The 15,933-nt window shown below is 41.9% G+C and overlaps 2 protein-coding genes across 4 annotated transcripts; both read right to left on the bottom strand.

Annotated features, from left to right (window-relative positions):
• Nucleotides 1–205: 205 nt before the first annotated feature.
• On the bottom strand, nucleotides 206–4,054 carry slc39a9 (solute carrier family 39 member 9). The gene is made up of 7 exons (XM_068721795.1): nucleotides 3,491–4,054; nucleotides 3,156–3,264; nucleotides 1,756–1,959; nucleotides 1,382–1,456; nucleotides 1,131–1,216; nucleotides 737–871; nucleotides 206–465 (listed from the first exon to the last, which is right to left on the bottom strand). Exons 1-7 carry the CDS (start codon nucleotides 3,584–3,586, stop codon nucleotides 232–234), a joined length of 939 nt encoding a protein of 312 aa, XP_068577896.1. The 5' UTR covers nucleotides 3,587–4,054; the 3' UTR covers nucleotides 206–231.
• An 845-nt stretch (nucleotides 4,055–4,899) lies between these two features.
• On the bottom strand, nucleotides 4,900–15,085 carry rbm25a (RNA binding motif protein 25a). 3 transcript variants are annotated; one of them, XM_068721481.1, is made up of 18 exons: nucleotides 14,930–15,085; nucleotides 14,510–14,633; nucleotides 13,908–13,957; nucleotides 13,482–13,649; nucleotides 13,034–13,091; nucleotides 12,658–12,818; nucleotides 12,365–12,559; nucleotides 12,180–12,263; nucleotides 8,399–8,673; nucleotides 8,105–8,216; nucleotides 7,889–7,978; nucleotides 7,684–7,757; nucleotides 7,456–7,606; nucleotides 6,819–7,230; nucleotides 6,425–6,729; nucleotides 6,179–6,277; nucleotides 5,996–6,043; nucleotides 4,900–5,370 (listed from the first exon to the last, which is right to left on the bottom strand). In XM_068721481.1, the coding sequence occupies exons 2-18, from the start codon at nucleotides 14,613–14,615 to the stop codon at nucleotides 5,278–5,280; spliced, it is 2,481 nt and encodes an 826-aa protein (XP_068577582.1). In that variant the 5' UTR covers nucleotides 14,616–14,633; nucleotides 14,930–15,085; the 3' UTR covers nucleotides 4,900–5,277. The 3 variants fall into 3 exon arrangements, with proteins under 3 accessions (XP_068577582.1, XP_068577580.1, XP_068577581.1); XM_068721479.1 differs by lacking the exon at nucleotides 14,930–15,085 and adding an exon at nucleotides 14,743–14,759; XM_068721480.1 differs by lacking the exon at nucleotides 14,930–15,085 and adding an exon at nucleotides 14,743–14,759 and having other exon boundaries at nucleotides 12,180–12,260.
• Nucleotides 15,086–15,933: the final 848 nt, after the last annotated feature.

Genomic DNA, 15,933 nt, shown 5'->3' with positions numbered 1-15,933 from the left:
TCGTGTTCCCCCGTTGTCTCTGCAGCAACTCTTGATTTTCCTACCGTCATTCAATCCCTGTTTAGGTCATGAGATGTCCCCGCAACGAGCACCAGTCTGGTCCACAAGGTCCATCGGCAGACAACAAGCAACAAGACATTTAGATCCACAATGTTTGAAGTCTCTGTCTCCGCTTCCCCCCCCACCCACCCCCCCTGTACACCCGTCTTAAATCCGTCCTGCAGTCTGGGTCTAATGGTGGTGACCGACAGAGAGCACCAGAGGAATGAGGCAGCCCAGCACCAGAGCTCCCACCTCCACCTTGCTCAGTCCTTTCCCTCCGTTGCCTCCTGCGGGGGCGTGGCTGTGGCCGCCGCCGCCGACCTCAGGGAGGACGTGGACGGTGGCCACGTAGAGGAAGGTGCCAGCGGAGAAGAGCATGGCGACGCCGGTGGCGTTGAAGTCTGACAGGGCCTCTTTGCTGCTCTGAGGAGGGGAACACACGAAAACAAGCGTGAGGGAAAATGTCAAAGGAATTGTTAAATATGTGTTCCACCGAGAAATGTTTTCCCTCTGACGGCTCAACTGTTGATATCATTCATTTTAAAAGCACATGAACCCTCTTCATATGAAACATGACGGGGTAATGTCTCTTGTAGAGAGTCCTGAAGTCTCACCAGTCAAACCGGTTGCATAATTTCAAAGTAAACAACAAATACACTTCTGCCTCCAGGAGAGGATTGCATATTTGTTTTACCTGACTGAGGCCTAAAAAGGTGAGCATGGCCAGGACGGGCGCTGCCAGGGCAAAGACCAGAAGGTGTTTGCGGATCCGGTTCCTCTCGAGACCAGCATGCATCAGGAACGACACCAGGCCGAACGCTGCTGGGGCCTGCAGACGACAGAGCAACAGAGTTCACACAGGTTCACAATTATATTTCTAATATCTTTTGATCTGCAAATTAAATGAATTCTTCATTTGGTCGATACAAAGTCAAAATAATAGTTTAAAGTGCCGATAACAATTCCCTTGTTTCAGCTCTACTGCTGCTACACGGTAAATTGAATAAATGCGTATCCAATAAAACTAGATATTTAGAGAGGATCTTGAAAAGCGTTGATTTACTGTACGGGATATGAGCCGTTATTACCTTGTGCAGCATGATGGCTACAAAGACGATGAGCTGAACGCTGGTCTGAGAGGTGGAGGCAGCGGCTCCCAGCGCCACTCCATCAGCTGGAGACAACAGACACAGTCAATGAGACAGCTTTCACATCTGGCTATTAGCACAAAGGCCTTTCTCTATCACAGCACGAATTTGTGATTTAGACTAATAAGGATGATTTGAACATAAAAAGTCCTATAAAGCATCTTTATGAGATGTTAAATATTCAGACCTACCTGCAGCGTGGACCACCAGACCCAGGGTGGTTGTGATTTTTGAGGAGGCGACTCTTGCTGCCTCTGGATCTAAACCTAAAAAAAAAAAATGTATATTAGGTTTAAGAAATATATAAAAGTAGAACCATGTAATAATGAAAGAACAAAGTCTCCACACTGAGTAAGAACTGTGAGGCGTCACATGTTGGGTGCATCTGGGAGTTTGTTTTGGGTGTAATTCAACAAAATGATTTCCCTCTGGAGAAGATTACCACTTGATGAGTCTAATGATAAAGCTGCTGTCACCAAGCACAATTCTCACAAACTAATTCTCCACATGTACGAGGGCTTTGGGTGCCCTAACAGTTGTGCTTGCTGCTCCTTGTAATACTGACCTTCTGTGCTGTGCACATGAGAGCTGCCTATCTGGTCCACCAGCAGCATAAAGACGAAGCCCAGAACCAGAGACACCCCGATGCAGGCGTGAAGCTGCTCGTGACTGTGCTCGTGTTTCCCGCCGACGCTCAGGGCCGCGTCCACTTCACCCTTCACCTCGGACACTTCCACAGATCCAACCGGGCCGTGGTTGTGGTGTGCACCTGCAGAAACACGGGTCGGGAGAGAGCAGGAGGAGGAAAAAAAGAAGACCTGATTACTCTCAGAAACCATCACAAATCCACGGAGCATTCTCTTGAGACACAGAGGAACGTGTCAATACGAATGATCACAAAACAAACATCCATGTTTGACAAAGTTTGTTGTGCAAGAACAGACGTTGTTCTTTACAGTTTGCTGAACTTTGTTCTGTTTGAAAAAGACTCAAACAGTTACAGTCTACTCAGACGAATGTCTATACATGTTACATTCGTCTTTGTAACCCTAACCCTAATGCAAAGACATTAAATCATGTTTCTTTACACAGTAGAGAACTGACAGGAAATGGAGGAAGACCCCCGAGGCCACCAGGATGCCCGGTCGGAAATAGTTTCAGTAAATAACTTAACTTTCTCTATAAAGCGCCTTCTAAAAGACGACGCACAAGTTGCTGTCCAATAAGTTTCAAACACAGAGCTTTACTGATTTTAACTGATGTTAAACCAGCAAACAATTCCAACTATTTTTTGGAATAACTGAACCGACTGTGTGTTTAAAAGTAGTCTTCAGTATTACTGTGACACCATCTGGACCCAGTTGAGCAGATCTACAAGGGGACAAACTAGTCTTCAGGCTTTTAAACTTAAATCTGGACAGACTGCTGCTACCACGAACATACTTTAGTTGCCTCATCGTTTGTTTTTAATCCATGTACCCGGGAATAACTGGAGAGCAGCACTGACGCTGAGTGAATTATCCTTGTGAAATAAAGGTGATTGAGATCTGATTGACAGCTGAAAAGATTTGTCAATTTACTTCAGAAGTTCGACAGTAAAATATGTGTTTATCAATTCATTGTTTAAGTTAATTATCAAGCAAATTTCAGTTTCTATAATGTGAGGATTTGCTGCTTCTGTCTTTGATATATCACTATAAATTTGGTATTTTTGTATTTTGAACAAAACAAGCAATTTGAGGAAGGTTCCTTTGGACTTTGTTATATTGTGCCAGACATTATTCACAGTTTTCTAACAATTTATTGACTAAAACAATCAAATTATAGCCTTACTAATATATGCCGATCGCCAAATTAGTGGTTTACACATAATGAAATGCAACAACATCCTCATTCAAGAGAGTTGGATAAACAGTTCCTAGGTAGGTAAATACATTTGTGAATCGGTGTCTTGGTGACGTCTACCTTCCAGTATTTCTTCATAAAGTGCGTGGACCCCCTCAGGAATAATAACAGCCAGAGCAGTCCCACACAGCAGCCCTGCTCCCAGCACAGTGATCAGCTTCAGCTTCTCCTGGAGACACAAGCACAGAGGAGGCATCAGCACGAGTCTGTCTCATTGTTTTTAAGCAATGGATGATCTGATAACAGCAGAGTTCATGATGCAATCACTGCTTCTTTAGATTAACAGGCACCGACAGAGATGAACTTTTACCGCTCTGTAAGTTTTGAAACGTGGTCAAAGTTACTGCAAGCTTCCAGGAAGCACATTTTTAAAGCGTATTGTGTCTTAGACTTACCTCTGAAAAGTTGACTGCTAAAGGTATCGTCCCGGCCACATAACATCCCACTAACATCGCAAGAGACAGCAGGCTGATCGAGCTAAAGTCGTCCATGACTGCAGTTTTTATATCTTCAGCTTAATCTTCTAAACCATCAAAAACAAACCTGCACCTGTACTTTTAACACGGTCTTTCATTTACTGCTCGTCAAGTTTAATAACATGCCCCAACCTGTAGCTGCTGGTTAAGAATAGTTGTTGAATAAATACATAAATACACGTCCCCCTGTATCTGGTACCAGTTCAGCTCGCTGCAAAACATCCACGTTAACCAACCAACGCTAAACTGATACGCTACAGCCTCTGGCCTCGTTAGCCAAGCTAAGCTAACTAGCTTGGGTAACTGCCCGGCTCTCAAAATTCACAAATGAGGAATCCTGACACGTTAACGTAAGATTGAAAACATCCGTCACCGCGCATCGTTTATTCCAAATTCAACTGTCACTCAATACTAATAACAATAATAATAATAATGCAACCGACTTGGTTTTTGCGGCTAGCTAACAAACTGGCTCACGGTACATCCGCTTGTTTGGTGTTGCAGTAAAGTGCTTCCGGGTCACAACTCATCTCCTGAACCCTCAACCTGTCGAAGCAAACCTGCCACGTATCCGCGGGACTCGTTGGATGAGGAAAGACTGGAGGAAGTAGAATGACAAATAATAATGTTATAAAAATAATAAACGGAGACAGAAGCAAATAAAATAAACAAGATACAAACATGGCCGTGGTTAGCTTTAATTCAGTCTATGGTGCAACCCCAGATCATTTATCATGTTTTTATTTTATATTAATTAATATCATAATTTTTCGTGGACTAAACATTAAGATTAAAATCTGAAAAACATTGGTAACAGCTATGTTTAAATGTATAAGTACAATTAAATCCCCACATGGAAGAACAATTTAGGAAATATTCAACAAAGAAAATAAAACTATTTCAGTATATTTATGAGGTCACAATAGAATATCTGTGATGTTTGAATTAATTCTATTTTGTAAATTAACATGTATGAATGTGTCATTTGTCAGGAATAAAAATAAATTAGTAAAACAACTTCCTTGAAGGAATTTTGTATTTAAAAAAATAGGTTTAGTGACTAATAAAAAAAATCGAAACTTATTTTGGTACATTTTCCCTGTTTCAATTAAGGTGCCTGCAGGGAGAACAATTGTTTGTAAAATTAGAGATTATGATAATCAAATCTCTTTATGGAGGTTTTATAACTTGAGAAGTTACTCGATATTGTAGTACCTATTTTGGAGAATGAATACAAAAAAGTTAACTTTCTCAAGCATAATTGCATATAAAATCCACCAAAATGAAGATAAACAAAATAGTTAGAAAAACATTAAAGAAAGACAATATTTTACTAAAAAAAAGCATATTTATTAGTTCACACAATGGAGCAGTGCCTCAACGTGACAACAGTAAATCAAAGCAGACTGAGTCCAACAGTTTGGAGAACAGGTGGGTGGATTGCAACCATCTTTTGCCTGAACAGCATCAACAAAGGAAAAAAATACAACCAAAGTTTCATCATGCAATATGTTTGTGCAAACCCTTTCTGTTCACAGCTCAGACTTTCCCTTCCAAACACACACACACACACACATTCAAGGCAGCAGCTCCTTGCTGATGGAATGGAGGGGCGTATGGGCACGTTGTTCACAGTCTGCTGGACAGGAAAACTGTCGCTAGCAGAACTGTGATCTTAGGAAGTCAGACAGAGAGACACGTGTTCTTTATTTCACCAGACCGATCTTCTTTGCTTCCGTTTCATATATCAACAGCCTCCACATTTTTACTATGAAGACTTCTGCTTCTTCGTCAAGAACCTAAAAACACAAACAGGTTGGTTAGACAAACTTTATATCAAAACAGCTCGATTAATATGCGCAATGAATCTGACTTGTTACATGAAAGTTACAAGGATTACTTAAAACCAACTGTGTAACAATGTAGCAGGCTTAAGCTGCTTCACCTTAAATAAGAACTGACTAAGACCGACATTGTGCAGCCGTGCTACTGAAGTGGATGTAGTCGTTGTGACGTCACCCGATTGTCAATTTTTCTCTAAATGGATCATAATTTATTAAATGAACATCATGCTGTATTGAAGACTTGAAACTAGAGATTGAGACCATAAACTCATGTTCACAATGTTTGCTGAGGTAATAAATCAAGAGAGAAGTAGAGTCATTTTCTCATAGACTTCTATACAATCAGACTTATGTTTTGGCATACAGAGGAGTCGCCCCCTGCTGGTCAGTTGAGAGAATACAAGTTTAAGGCTCTTCTGCATTGGCTTCACTTTTATAAACTCATTTATCGGTACACATTTGATGTGTGTGAATATATTATGCCAGTGTGTTTTTTAGTGACTGATATTCAGATTCAAATAATCAGCAACTCCCTTAAAAGATCAATTCAAACACTCTTTGGCTTTGTGCTTCAACTCACCATCGCAACATCATCAAGAATACCCTGAGGGGTGCTGTGTGCCATCACCTGGGAAGAAAAGAAAAAACAGCTGAGCGATGCAACAAGTTTCAAGACACACACAAAAATATCAATGACTATTACTTCAGTAGCTTTCATATTTTCAATGGGAACCAGCATTGTAAATTAAAAAAAATCACAAACCTTTGAACAGACAAAATCAACCAGCGTGGCTTCCTCCTCGCCGATGTACTCGATAATCTTCTTATTGATCCACGGTTTAATGCGACGATCCATCAGAGTCTAAAGAAAGAAAATTCAGAACAACACATGGCCTCATGTTATGGCAGCAAAAACAACAAACAGGGCAGAATATTAGATTACTACACTTTCTTTAACTTTTTGAACATTTTAAAGTTAATCAAAAGTGAAATGCCGGAGGCTTCCTACCGAGTCGACCATGGCCCAGTCCAGAGGGTAGGTGAAGAGCTCAGGCCTGGCTGTGGGGATCTTCTCAATGAGGCTCTTTATGTGCTTGCGTTTCTCCTCTGTGTTGACGCTGCCTTTGGCCCCTGGAATTTCTGCCCCATCCAGCCCCAGACTCTTGTCGTCATCGCCGTAGTCCAGCGGAACCAGTTTCCTTTTGCGAGGCTGCTCGTCGGCCTCCTCCTCATCAAACTTGTTGAAAACACTTTCCACGGTCGCCAGCTTCTTTCGCTTTCCAACGCTGAGCTGGCTGGGACTGTTGGTGGCACCTGGAGAAGAGAAGCACCAGTTATTTGTAGCACAAAGCAGCTGAAGAAGTAGATCCCTCTGTGTCCTGAGTTTGCTACTGTGTACGTACCCAGTTTGAGACTGAGACCAATCTTGGGCCGAAGTTCCTCCGGAGGTTGGACCTCAGGGGTGTTTTCGCCGGGAATAATGATGCCACAGGGAGATTCGTTGCCAGGTGTGTTTGGAGTCGCGTTCCCGCTGGCAGAGGACACTGAGGGAGCGGTGGTGATTGGTCGCATGATGGGTTTGAGCTGCGGTTTGGCCTCCTGTGAGTCCTCTCCATCGTGGTAGTCATCCTCCTCCCCTACTTCCTCTTCGTCATCATCCGAATGCTGCTGGGGGACTCGGGGCATCGGCTCCACGGGCCTCCCTGAACTTCTCTTCTCCCGATCCCGATCCTTGTGAGCCTTCTCCTGGATCACGTCCTCCTCGGGTTCAAGTTTCAGAGGAGGTTGCCGTCTGCGCTCTGCCTCCTCCTCCATCTGCACAAACATACACGACACATTAACAACGACATCTTGCTTTTCATTTGTGTCAACAATCAATATTTGGTGACATTTTAATACGACTACTGGATAGAAGCTACTGTGTGTTTGTTTCAGTTTTAGTCTGGACAATGCATTCTCGTTTCTGGTTTACAGTTAAGGTATCAACTTGCTGCAGAAGGCCGAGTAGAACCCGGTTACTAAACGGAATGACTGACTCACCCTCTGCAGCTCAGCATCGGGGTCAGGGTGGCCTTCAGCCAGAAGCCTCTGTCTGATCTCCTCCAGCTCCTCTTTCTCCCTCTTCCGGTCTCGCTCGTCCAACTCCGTCTCCTTTTCTCGGTCACGGAGCCGCTTCTGCAAAGCGCTGCCCCTGAGAATGAGAATGAGAAGTCAAGTGACGAACACAGTGTGCACCTCGCACTTCTAAATGTGCAGCAAGATAATCACCTGTAGTATTTAGGGTCGTCTCTGTCGTCGTCATAATCCTCAAGGAATTCTTTCAGCCTTTTGGCTTCTTTCATCTGAATGTAAACACAGTTTAACAATTAGTGTCTCTGCATAAATCCAGCCACTCATCCTCACATATCTGGCGATACAAATTGTGTAAAAACCAATAGGATTCATTATTTGATATGGTGTGGTGTGCGTTCACCATTTCACGACGCCGCTCATCCTCCCTCTCCGTTTCTTTGCTGTAGTCACGAGCCTTCTTCCTCTCCCGGATCTCCCAGTTTTTCAGGCGCTTTAAGAAGAAAAGCAATTCAACCATCACTGAGTCAGACATTAAATACATTTTCTTGATGTGCAAATATTTGAACTTTTGTTTAATCGATGAAAATCGAAATGACAGAAGAGATGTCATATGTACCTCTTGGTAGGCCGCCTCCTTGTCTCTAAGCCTCCTCTCGAGTCTCCTCCGTTCGTACACGTCCTCCTCATCTTCCTCACGGTCTCGTTTTTTATCTTCTCTAGTCCTCTCTCTGCAAAAGACGATTAAATGAGTCGAACACCAGGAAGACTTTCATGTTAAAGTAACACAGAAGGTCAAGCACTTATTTCACTTGTAGACAGTCTTACTGATCTGGCCTTAGCCAAATTATTTTATATTTGCATGATAATAAATACATTGAGGTGTTTTAGAGTAAGTTTCTCTCCTACTGACCGTGATCTGCTGCGTCCTTCACTGACGTCTCGGCTCCTCTCTCTCTCCCGCTCCCTCTCTCGCTCCTTCGTCCTCTCCCGTTCGCGATCCCTCTCCCGTTCGCGGTCGCGATCTCGGTCTCTTTCCCGCTCCTTGTCCCTCTCTCTCTCCCTTTCCTTCTCTTTCTCGCGGTCGCGGCGCTCCCTCTCGCGCTCCCGCTCTTTGTCCCTCTCTCTCCTTTCCCTCTCGACCTCCAGTCGCTCCTTTTCCTTCTTTCCTTTTTCCTCCTCAAGTTTCTGCAGGAGCCCAACAGGAAGAAAAGGAAAAGAACGTGTTAACAGATCGTCAATACCGAAAAGATCAGACTAAAATACATGAGTACACGTGTTGTCAGCACTGTAAATGATTTTGACTCCCTTGGCCAGACATGCTCACATACTGCCATGACTCATTGCCTTGGAGAGGCTGGCTGCTGCAAGTGAGGAAGTCCTCTTAGCTCTGGTGTTTCCTCCAGGAAGAGTGGTCCGCTGTATGAGCAGGTTTAATACAGATGCTGCTCAAGTCAGGACACACTCACTTCAAACCATAAATTACAGGTCAATCTTGAAAAACACCTATAAACTTTAGGTTATCCGAGTTTCGGCAAGAGAGGAAGTTAAAACCATCTACCAGTTAAACTTTTCTACACCTTTTTTTTTTAGCTCTAAACATTTACACTATTGTATTTTGTTGTGCATAGATCACTTCCTGTCCTGGCGTCAGTATCCAGCCGTCCCCTTTATCACAAACACTAATATTGAATGATTTGTTTTTCCCATATGTAACAGGTCAACTGGACCTCTGCAGTTACTCTGCGCTCTATGGTGATCTGAGATTACGCTCTGTTGTAATAAGAGGCCATTCCAATAAAAACCATACATACTGATGAATCCCATATCCGGCCACTTTCAAAATCAATGCAACATACTGAAAGGTAATAGATTTGACCTGATGCAAGAGATGCTGTGGGTTAAAAGCATCATGTTTGACACATACAGGTTTAATGGTACACATTAACGTAATGCTTTATGCAGTCAGCCTTACATGATGCCTTAAGTTTATGGGTTTCATTCAAAGTGGGGCTACTACTACTACACTTAAGATAAAAGTATTTACCAAGTGCTGAGTCAGCTTTGAACCATTAGGTCAACAAGTTCTAACTATACACTTAAGATCACCACTATATAAAGCCCTGGTTTGGTCTTACCTTTGGGTGCCAAGTGGATTAAAACAAGCCCAGGCTTAACGTGGCAGGCTTAACGTGGCAAATGGCCCAACTAAGTGAATTACATAATCTACTCCCATGCGTTTTCTACATGGTCATGCGAGATGCAAGGGAGGAGCTCCAGACTGAAATTCAAGTGCTCCCCCAGTGTGGGAGTCCTGTATGCAGCAGAGTGACAGAAGGGAACTGGGGGCACATTGTGTTTTCATGCTAAATGAGATCTGATTCCAGATGTGTTTGAATGTGTCATATGTGTGACTGGATGTTTAACCTGGATGTATTTGAACTGCCAAAAGATGCAAAATTAATTTTAGTGTGAACTGACCATAAAGTTCGTATCGTATTATCGTTGACCATTTGTCTGCTTTCTAACTGGGTGACATAGAAATCATGGGATTTTCTACAGACCGTTTTGGAGCTATTGGTGTGCAACTCACAGGTGATGAACTACGGTTTCAGCACTTCTCTGCCCCTACACATCCTACAGGCTACGTGTGGGAGGAAAAGCAGGTCATGTGTAAAGTCACAATAATCAGAAAGAAAAAAAAAGGTCCAAACGATACCTGTGAAGCAGTTTTATCTAATGTTCATCCATATAAATAACAACAACAACTTTAAAGTCATGTCTGAAACAAGTCAGATATTTCATTATGCCACAAAGAAATTAGTGAAACAGTCTTACCTGCAGGTTGTCTTCTAGTGTCTATTTGGCCTCTCCAACCCAATCAGTAATATATAAAACCTCAACCGAGTCAGGCCCACATTTCACACAGTCGGATTTAACAAATGTCTAAGAGCTGTTCGTGTTTCGTGTTGTTGGAAATGTGGGTCTGACAGTTCAGTGATAAACAAAACTAAAAAGAAAGGGAGAGGTCTGAACTGCTTGCTGTATGTGAGCTTTATGTTCTACATTGTTATTTAGCTGGAATGGATTCAAATCAGAATTTGTAAACCACGGTTAGCATTTGTTTTTTGTCCAATTTGGAGGGAGAGCTTTGACACACATAAGCAAATCCACAGTAACCTACAAGTTGCTGGCTCTCATTGTATTGTTTTCTAGCTTTCCATCCTACAACTTACCTCTTGTTCTAAAATTCCTTTTGTGGAAAAAAACGCTGATTTTGAGGCTAGTTTGAAACACACCACTTAAGAAACTAAATCAACGATTCAAACACTGTCACAGAGGTGGACTATATTAAGTTACATGCAAACTAACAGATGTTGGTAGCCACCATACTGCATGTCTGAGATATCCCTATTGTGAGGCTTTAAGTTCCAGGTTTCTCTTTGTTGATGGCAGTGCGTTTGGCATGTGATATCCATCATGTATTTTTAAGACTGGTCAGCTGCACATAATAAACAATTTTCAATTGATTTTTGGGCACCTGCAGTTTTGGTATACGTGTTTTGGCCTCTTTTGAACCTCACTTAAACACTAAAAATTGAATGCGATTCATAAATACATTTATATACATCACATTGTGTATTTCTTTTTTTTATTGTTGTTTACCTAATAGGGTGGGGAGGGGGGGAGGGGGGGGAGACTATGACACAGAAAAGAAGAAAAAAAAAAGTTTGAAAACAAAAGAAGAGAAATAAGAAATAAAAGCACTTACCTTGAATGTCTTCAGACCACAGAGTGCTGTGGAGGGGCGCTCCCTGCTTTAGTAATACTACAGGCTGCAGTTCAAAACACTGCAGTGGTTAGGCTCAATCAGTCTGTGTGTGTGTTCTTCAAACACATAATTTATCACCCGAGGACCTGCAGAGGTTCACTGAGCTGCCCCGCCTTCTAAGACCTGACTGAGGGCAAGTGCAACATGCTACATTCGGACATCACTAGCAACGTGTGCATTCCAATTCCAGCACTTTGTTTCCCCGAGTCTACATGTAAATACAAATAATGCAAGTGAACTGAGAGCCAGTTGCCCCTCTGCAAACCCTCCAGAAGGGAGCGCCCAACAAGAGTAAAGAAGAAATGAAAGATCATACTTACATCCTATCCTCGCAACTTTTTCCAAAGCTGAGATTCTGAGATTCATCTTGCTCTAGTCACCAAATGAACTCTACCACATTGGTGGGGTTTAATCAATAGATTAGCTTTGGATGGAATTTAACATTGTGTCCATGCACTCTGTGTGATGACTTTAGCTTGTGCAGAGCTAAATCCTTTAGTTTCAAATCAGTATTATGAATAAGACTAACTTGTCCAATTTGGAAACACTGACAGATACTATGAAACCATCTATGAGTGGTTGATGTAGTATTTGAACACTTTAAATAGATACTATAAAATATTTGTATCAACATCTACTACTCTCTATTCCTTTAATGTTTGAATTTGACTAACTGATTTAGATATTAACACACTACCTCCTTACTATAGTTGAAAGTAACAGAACAGTCTTATGGAGGAATTACCAGAAGTTATATAAATTGCAGCTCCATTTGCTGTTGAGGAATTTCTAATTACAAATGTGGAGGATTTCTTCTCCGAAACCTAAATTACAGCGTAATAACAGCAGGTTGATACATTACCTTGTGCGTGTCCCGGAATTTACTGATCTCTCTGGAAATCAAGTCTCTCTTGTCATCCTCCATCTCCATGGCATTGATATCCTCCTTACACGAAGGAAAGAAAGAGAAGAACAAACACACTAAGAACTCAACAGTTACTATGAAAAGACACAAATCACACAACATCTTCATTATGACAACAATACCTCCTCTTTCTTCTCTTTCCGCTTCTTGTTGCGAGGTTGACTGTCAGGGTCCTGCGAGGGAGCGTTGAGCTCACTCGCATACTCTCGGATGAGGACTTCTATTGCCCCCTTCACAACCTGGTCCCGGCGCAGGGTTTCTTCATCAAGGACCTCCTCCTCATCGTCGTCCCCGTTCTTTGACCCACCACCGGCTCCCTATATGTTACAGCCAGAAAAGTTAGGCTTATGAACCCAATATAACAAAAGTATACATCAGAAATGTTCATCTTTTACTCAGCAGGTGAACAGCATACCCCATTGGCACTCCGCTTCTTGGCCTTCCACTCATCTAGCTGGGCCTTGGTCTTGGCATCTACCTTCACCAACAGCTTCTTATCACCCAAGAGCAACTCGTGCAGAAGTCTGAGGGCTCGTAGTGTTGATTCAGGCTCCTTATACTCACAGAACCCAAAGGCTTCAAAGAGAGGACAGAAAGTTAGTTGGACAGATGATAACAAATAAACAGATAACTTTATCTACAGGGAAAACATATCGACTATATCAACTGTAAAAAGTGGTGTGGTGAGTCCTCTTAAATGGCATTACAGTGTCTCTATAATGTAGTATCTGGAACAGTAACGTGTATTCACATCATAAGAAGAAGGTTTCAATGTGTTGAGCCCTTTTTACCTTGAAGTTTCCCAGAGGCACCTTGGACCCTTTTCCAGCTCAGAACGATACCACATTTCTGTATTGAAAGAAAACAGAGAAGTTATTTAATTTCACATTACAGATGTTAATATTTAATTAATAATCAATGAATCGCTGATAAGGAAGTCGACACAACAGTATTTGTTTATCTCTGAGAAATATGTTCCCTGGGATTTGTCAGTGGATATGTGAGATGAGTCATGAGCAGCAATAATCAAAATCTGTTATGTCGGCAAGTGGGGTATGAAATAGGGCTGTCACAATATAAGACTTTAATGATACACGGTGCTGCATATATTGATGATGTGTTGGAGGTTTGAATTGTACAAACTGACATTCCACTCTCACAATATCTATACCTTGAACTGCATTTGAACATTTTCGGATTAACAAACAGGCGGAGTGGGTAAACACGCTGTCAACTCACCGCTAGAAGCTGTCTGACTAACATGTCCGATGCTTTTTCAGAGATGTTTCCTACAAAAACCGTGGTGGTGGGGCCGCTGCTGTCGTCTATGTCCTTTGCTCTGATGTTAGGCTCCTTCTTTGGAAGCATCGGCTTGTGTGTGACAGCAACTGTGGTCGGGACAAGAACCTGCAACATAACATTACATTTTAGTTACATTGAAGGGGTTTTATTGTTGCTGTGAATAAGAATGACAATGAAAGAAACAATGCAAACATTACAAGAATCTGATAATACTTTTAAGGGTCAGTTAAACTGCCTCAGCTGAGCAGCAGAGTTGCCCAAAACACACTGCATGAACGGAGCTAAACTGATAATGTGTAAGGATTATGTATTCACTAGCAGGTCATGCATAACAGCTAGTAGGAAGTCCGGTTTCTGACTCACTGTGGTTGTAGGGGTCACAACACCCATATGAACCGGGATCATGGGAGTACCTGAAAACAGAAACAAAATACAATAACTAAAACATGTATTGAAGCATAGAACTACAGAAAATCATAAACGTTGTGTGTGATTACCCAAGGTAATAACCAACTAGATTTACCAAACAAATGCTGGCAGCTGTCTTGCTATTTGATCTTGTAATAAGTATCATTTGTGATTTGCTGTTTCTAGTTATTATATTTAACCTATAGGTATGTATCGATATCGTTCCCTTACCATTTACGGCTCACTAGCCTTTATAAGTTGAGTGGTCCATTTTGGATTTAAAGATATTCTGCTGTTGTTGTTAACTGGTGTGACATCAAATCAAAATGTGAGCCCAGCAGCCACAGCTTTTGTTACAGAAACAATGTCACCTTGCTTCTGTTCTTTCACTCTCACAGAGCCAGTCTGAATTGTTGAAGTGCAAGACAACAAACAGGAACTCCTTACACCTCGGGACCTACCGGTGTTTAAACTAAAAATCACGTATCCACAGGCTGATTTACAAACACACACACAAACAGCTGTTTCTGCGGATGTGAGGTATTCAACAACGTTACCTGGCGGGACACCCGGGGCAAATCCCGCATACTGAGGAGGTGGGATCCTGGGAGGTAACTGCGGGATGCCGATCTGCTGGCGGTTGAGCGGAGGAGGGTAAGACATCCTGAAATATACAGGAACCTACAACGGAGAAAGGACGTTCAACCAAAAGACCACAGGAAATACACCGTTGACGCTTTTCAGGGTTAAGTTGGGTAATGTCAAGTTCATCATAGTATAACATGTTTACCATGGATGGCGCAGCTGACTGACTAACGTTACAACCTAACTAGGTGTGATCCTTGCTTAGTCGAAAAGTGGGCTTTCCTCCACGTTTGACGTTAACTAGCTAAATTAGCTCAAGCTAGCTAAGCACATTCACTGTGTGGCCTTGCTAGTTCACGTTAGCTGCAGCGGTCATGTGAGAATTTACTCACCTGTTATCAAGTGTAATATAAAGCCCAGCGTCTGATAATACTATGGTTTATCCGAGTAAAAGCCCATTAAATACGGTGAACAGAAAAACGTTACGCTAAAGATTAGCGTTATAACTGCCACCGGCGCGCAACAAGAACACCTATGGATACAAATAACTGGGACCTATTCTTTTCGCAATGAATCATGGGATACCACAGCATCGATTTTGGTTTTGTTGCCCCTAATGTTGTCTATCAGGCAGTCGTGCATAATCACAAGCACCTTTTTTATATAATAATGTACACACAACACTAAAAACACCCACAATCTGTGCAATATAAATACATACTACAATTATTATGTCTGTATATATAATATTGCAACACAACTATTCTGTCTGTATATATAATATTTTTGTTATTGAGGATTTTTTACTCCAATTTAAAAGAATTTAACATTCTTTGCTGTTTTATTACTTATTTATAATTGTTTTGATCTTGTTTTTTTACTGTCTCTTGTTTGCACTATCCACTATGCTGCTGTTGTCCTGTAAATGTCCCCGCTGCGGCATAATAAAGGATTATTATATCTTATCTTATCCTATTATATTATTATGTATTATCTTTTCACACAGTCAAACAAAGAGCCAGTCAGCACAGATATTGCAAAATTACAGACTCAGCAGGCACCCTTTCTGCAGCAGGCCAACAAGACCACCGGGAAAATAATCAAGCCTTGTTCTACCTTTACTATTATGTAGAAAATTGAGCGAAGCTCCATGGCAATATTTTTCCAGTCACAGGCACCTCTTTGCCATCGGTTTGCTCACAAGTTAGACCTTCCATTACATCCTCGTAATGCAGCCCCCCCTCACAGGTTTGGTATGTCTTTGGCCTGTTTGTGACTAGTTAGGTCATAAGTGCTACCCCTGTAGCACTTGAGCTGAACAAGGTTTGAAGGACTTCTAAAGTCTAATCAGCTTTTTTGTATCCTTAAAAAAAAATCTATAGAGTGAAATATACTA

Source organism: Cebidichthys violaceus, unplaced genomic scaffold (assembly GCF_023349555.1).
Source record: "Cebidichthys violaceus isolate CVI_PGR_0920_01 unplaced genomic scaffold, fCebVio1.0.p SCAF_28, whole genome shotgun sequence".
In the NCBI taxonomy this organism is placed as follows: domain Eukaryota; kingdom Metazoa; phylum Chordata; class Actinopteri; order Perciformes; family Stichaeidae; genus Cebidichthys; species Cebidichthys violaceus.
Note: the sequence above shows the minus strand (reverse complement) of the source record. Positions and strands in the feature narration are given on the sequence as shown.

Excerpts from the sequence above, each read along its gene's own strand:
- rbm25a (XM_068721479.1), bottom strand. Across the intron at positions 8,674-12,179 it reads AATTCCGGGACACGCACAAG|AAACTTGAGGAGGAAAAAGG; the intron begins GTAATGTATCAA and ends GGGCTCCTGCAG. Across the intron at positions 7,607-7,683 it reads GACGACCCTAAATACTACAG|GGGCAGCGCTTTGCAGAAGC; the intron begins GTGATTATCTTG and ends TCTCATTCTCAG.
- slc39a9 (XM_068721795.1), bottom strand. The coding sequence starts at position 3,586 with ATGGACGACTTTAGCTCGATCAGCCTGCTGTCTCTTGCGATGTTAGTG. Across the intron at positions 3,265-3,490 it reads TAGCAGTCAACTTTTCAGAG|GAGAAGCTGAAGCTGATCAC; the intron begins GTAAGTCTAAGA and ends TTGTGTCTCCAG. Across the intron at positions 1,217-1,381 it reads TCTGGTGGTCCACGCTGCAG|CTGATGGAGTGGCGCTGGGA; the intron begins GTAGGTCTGAAT and ends TGTTGTCTCCAG.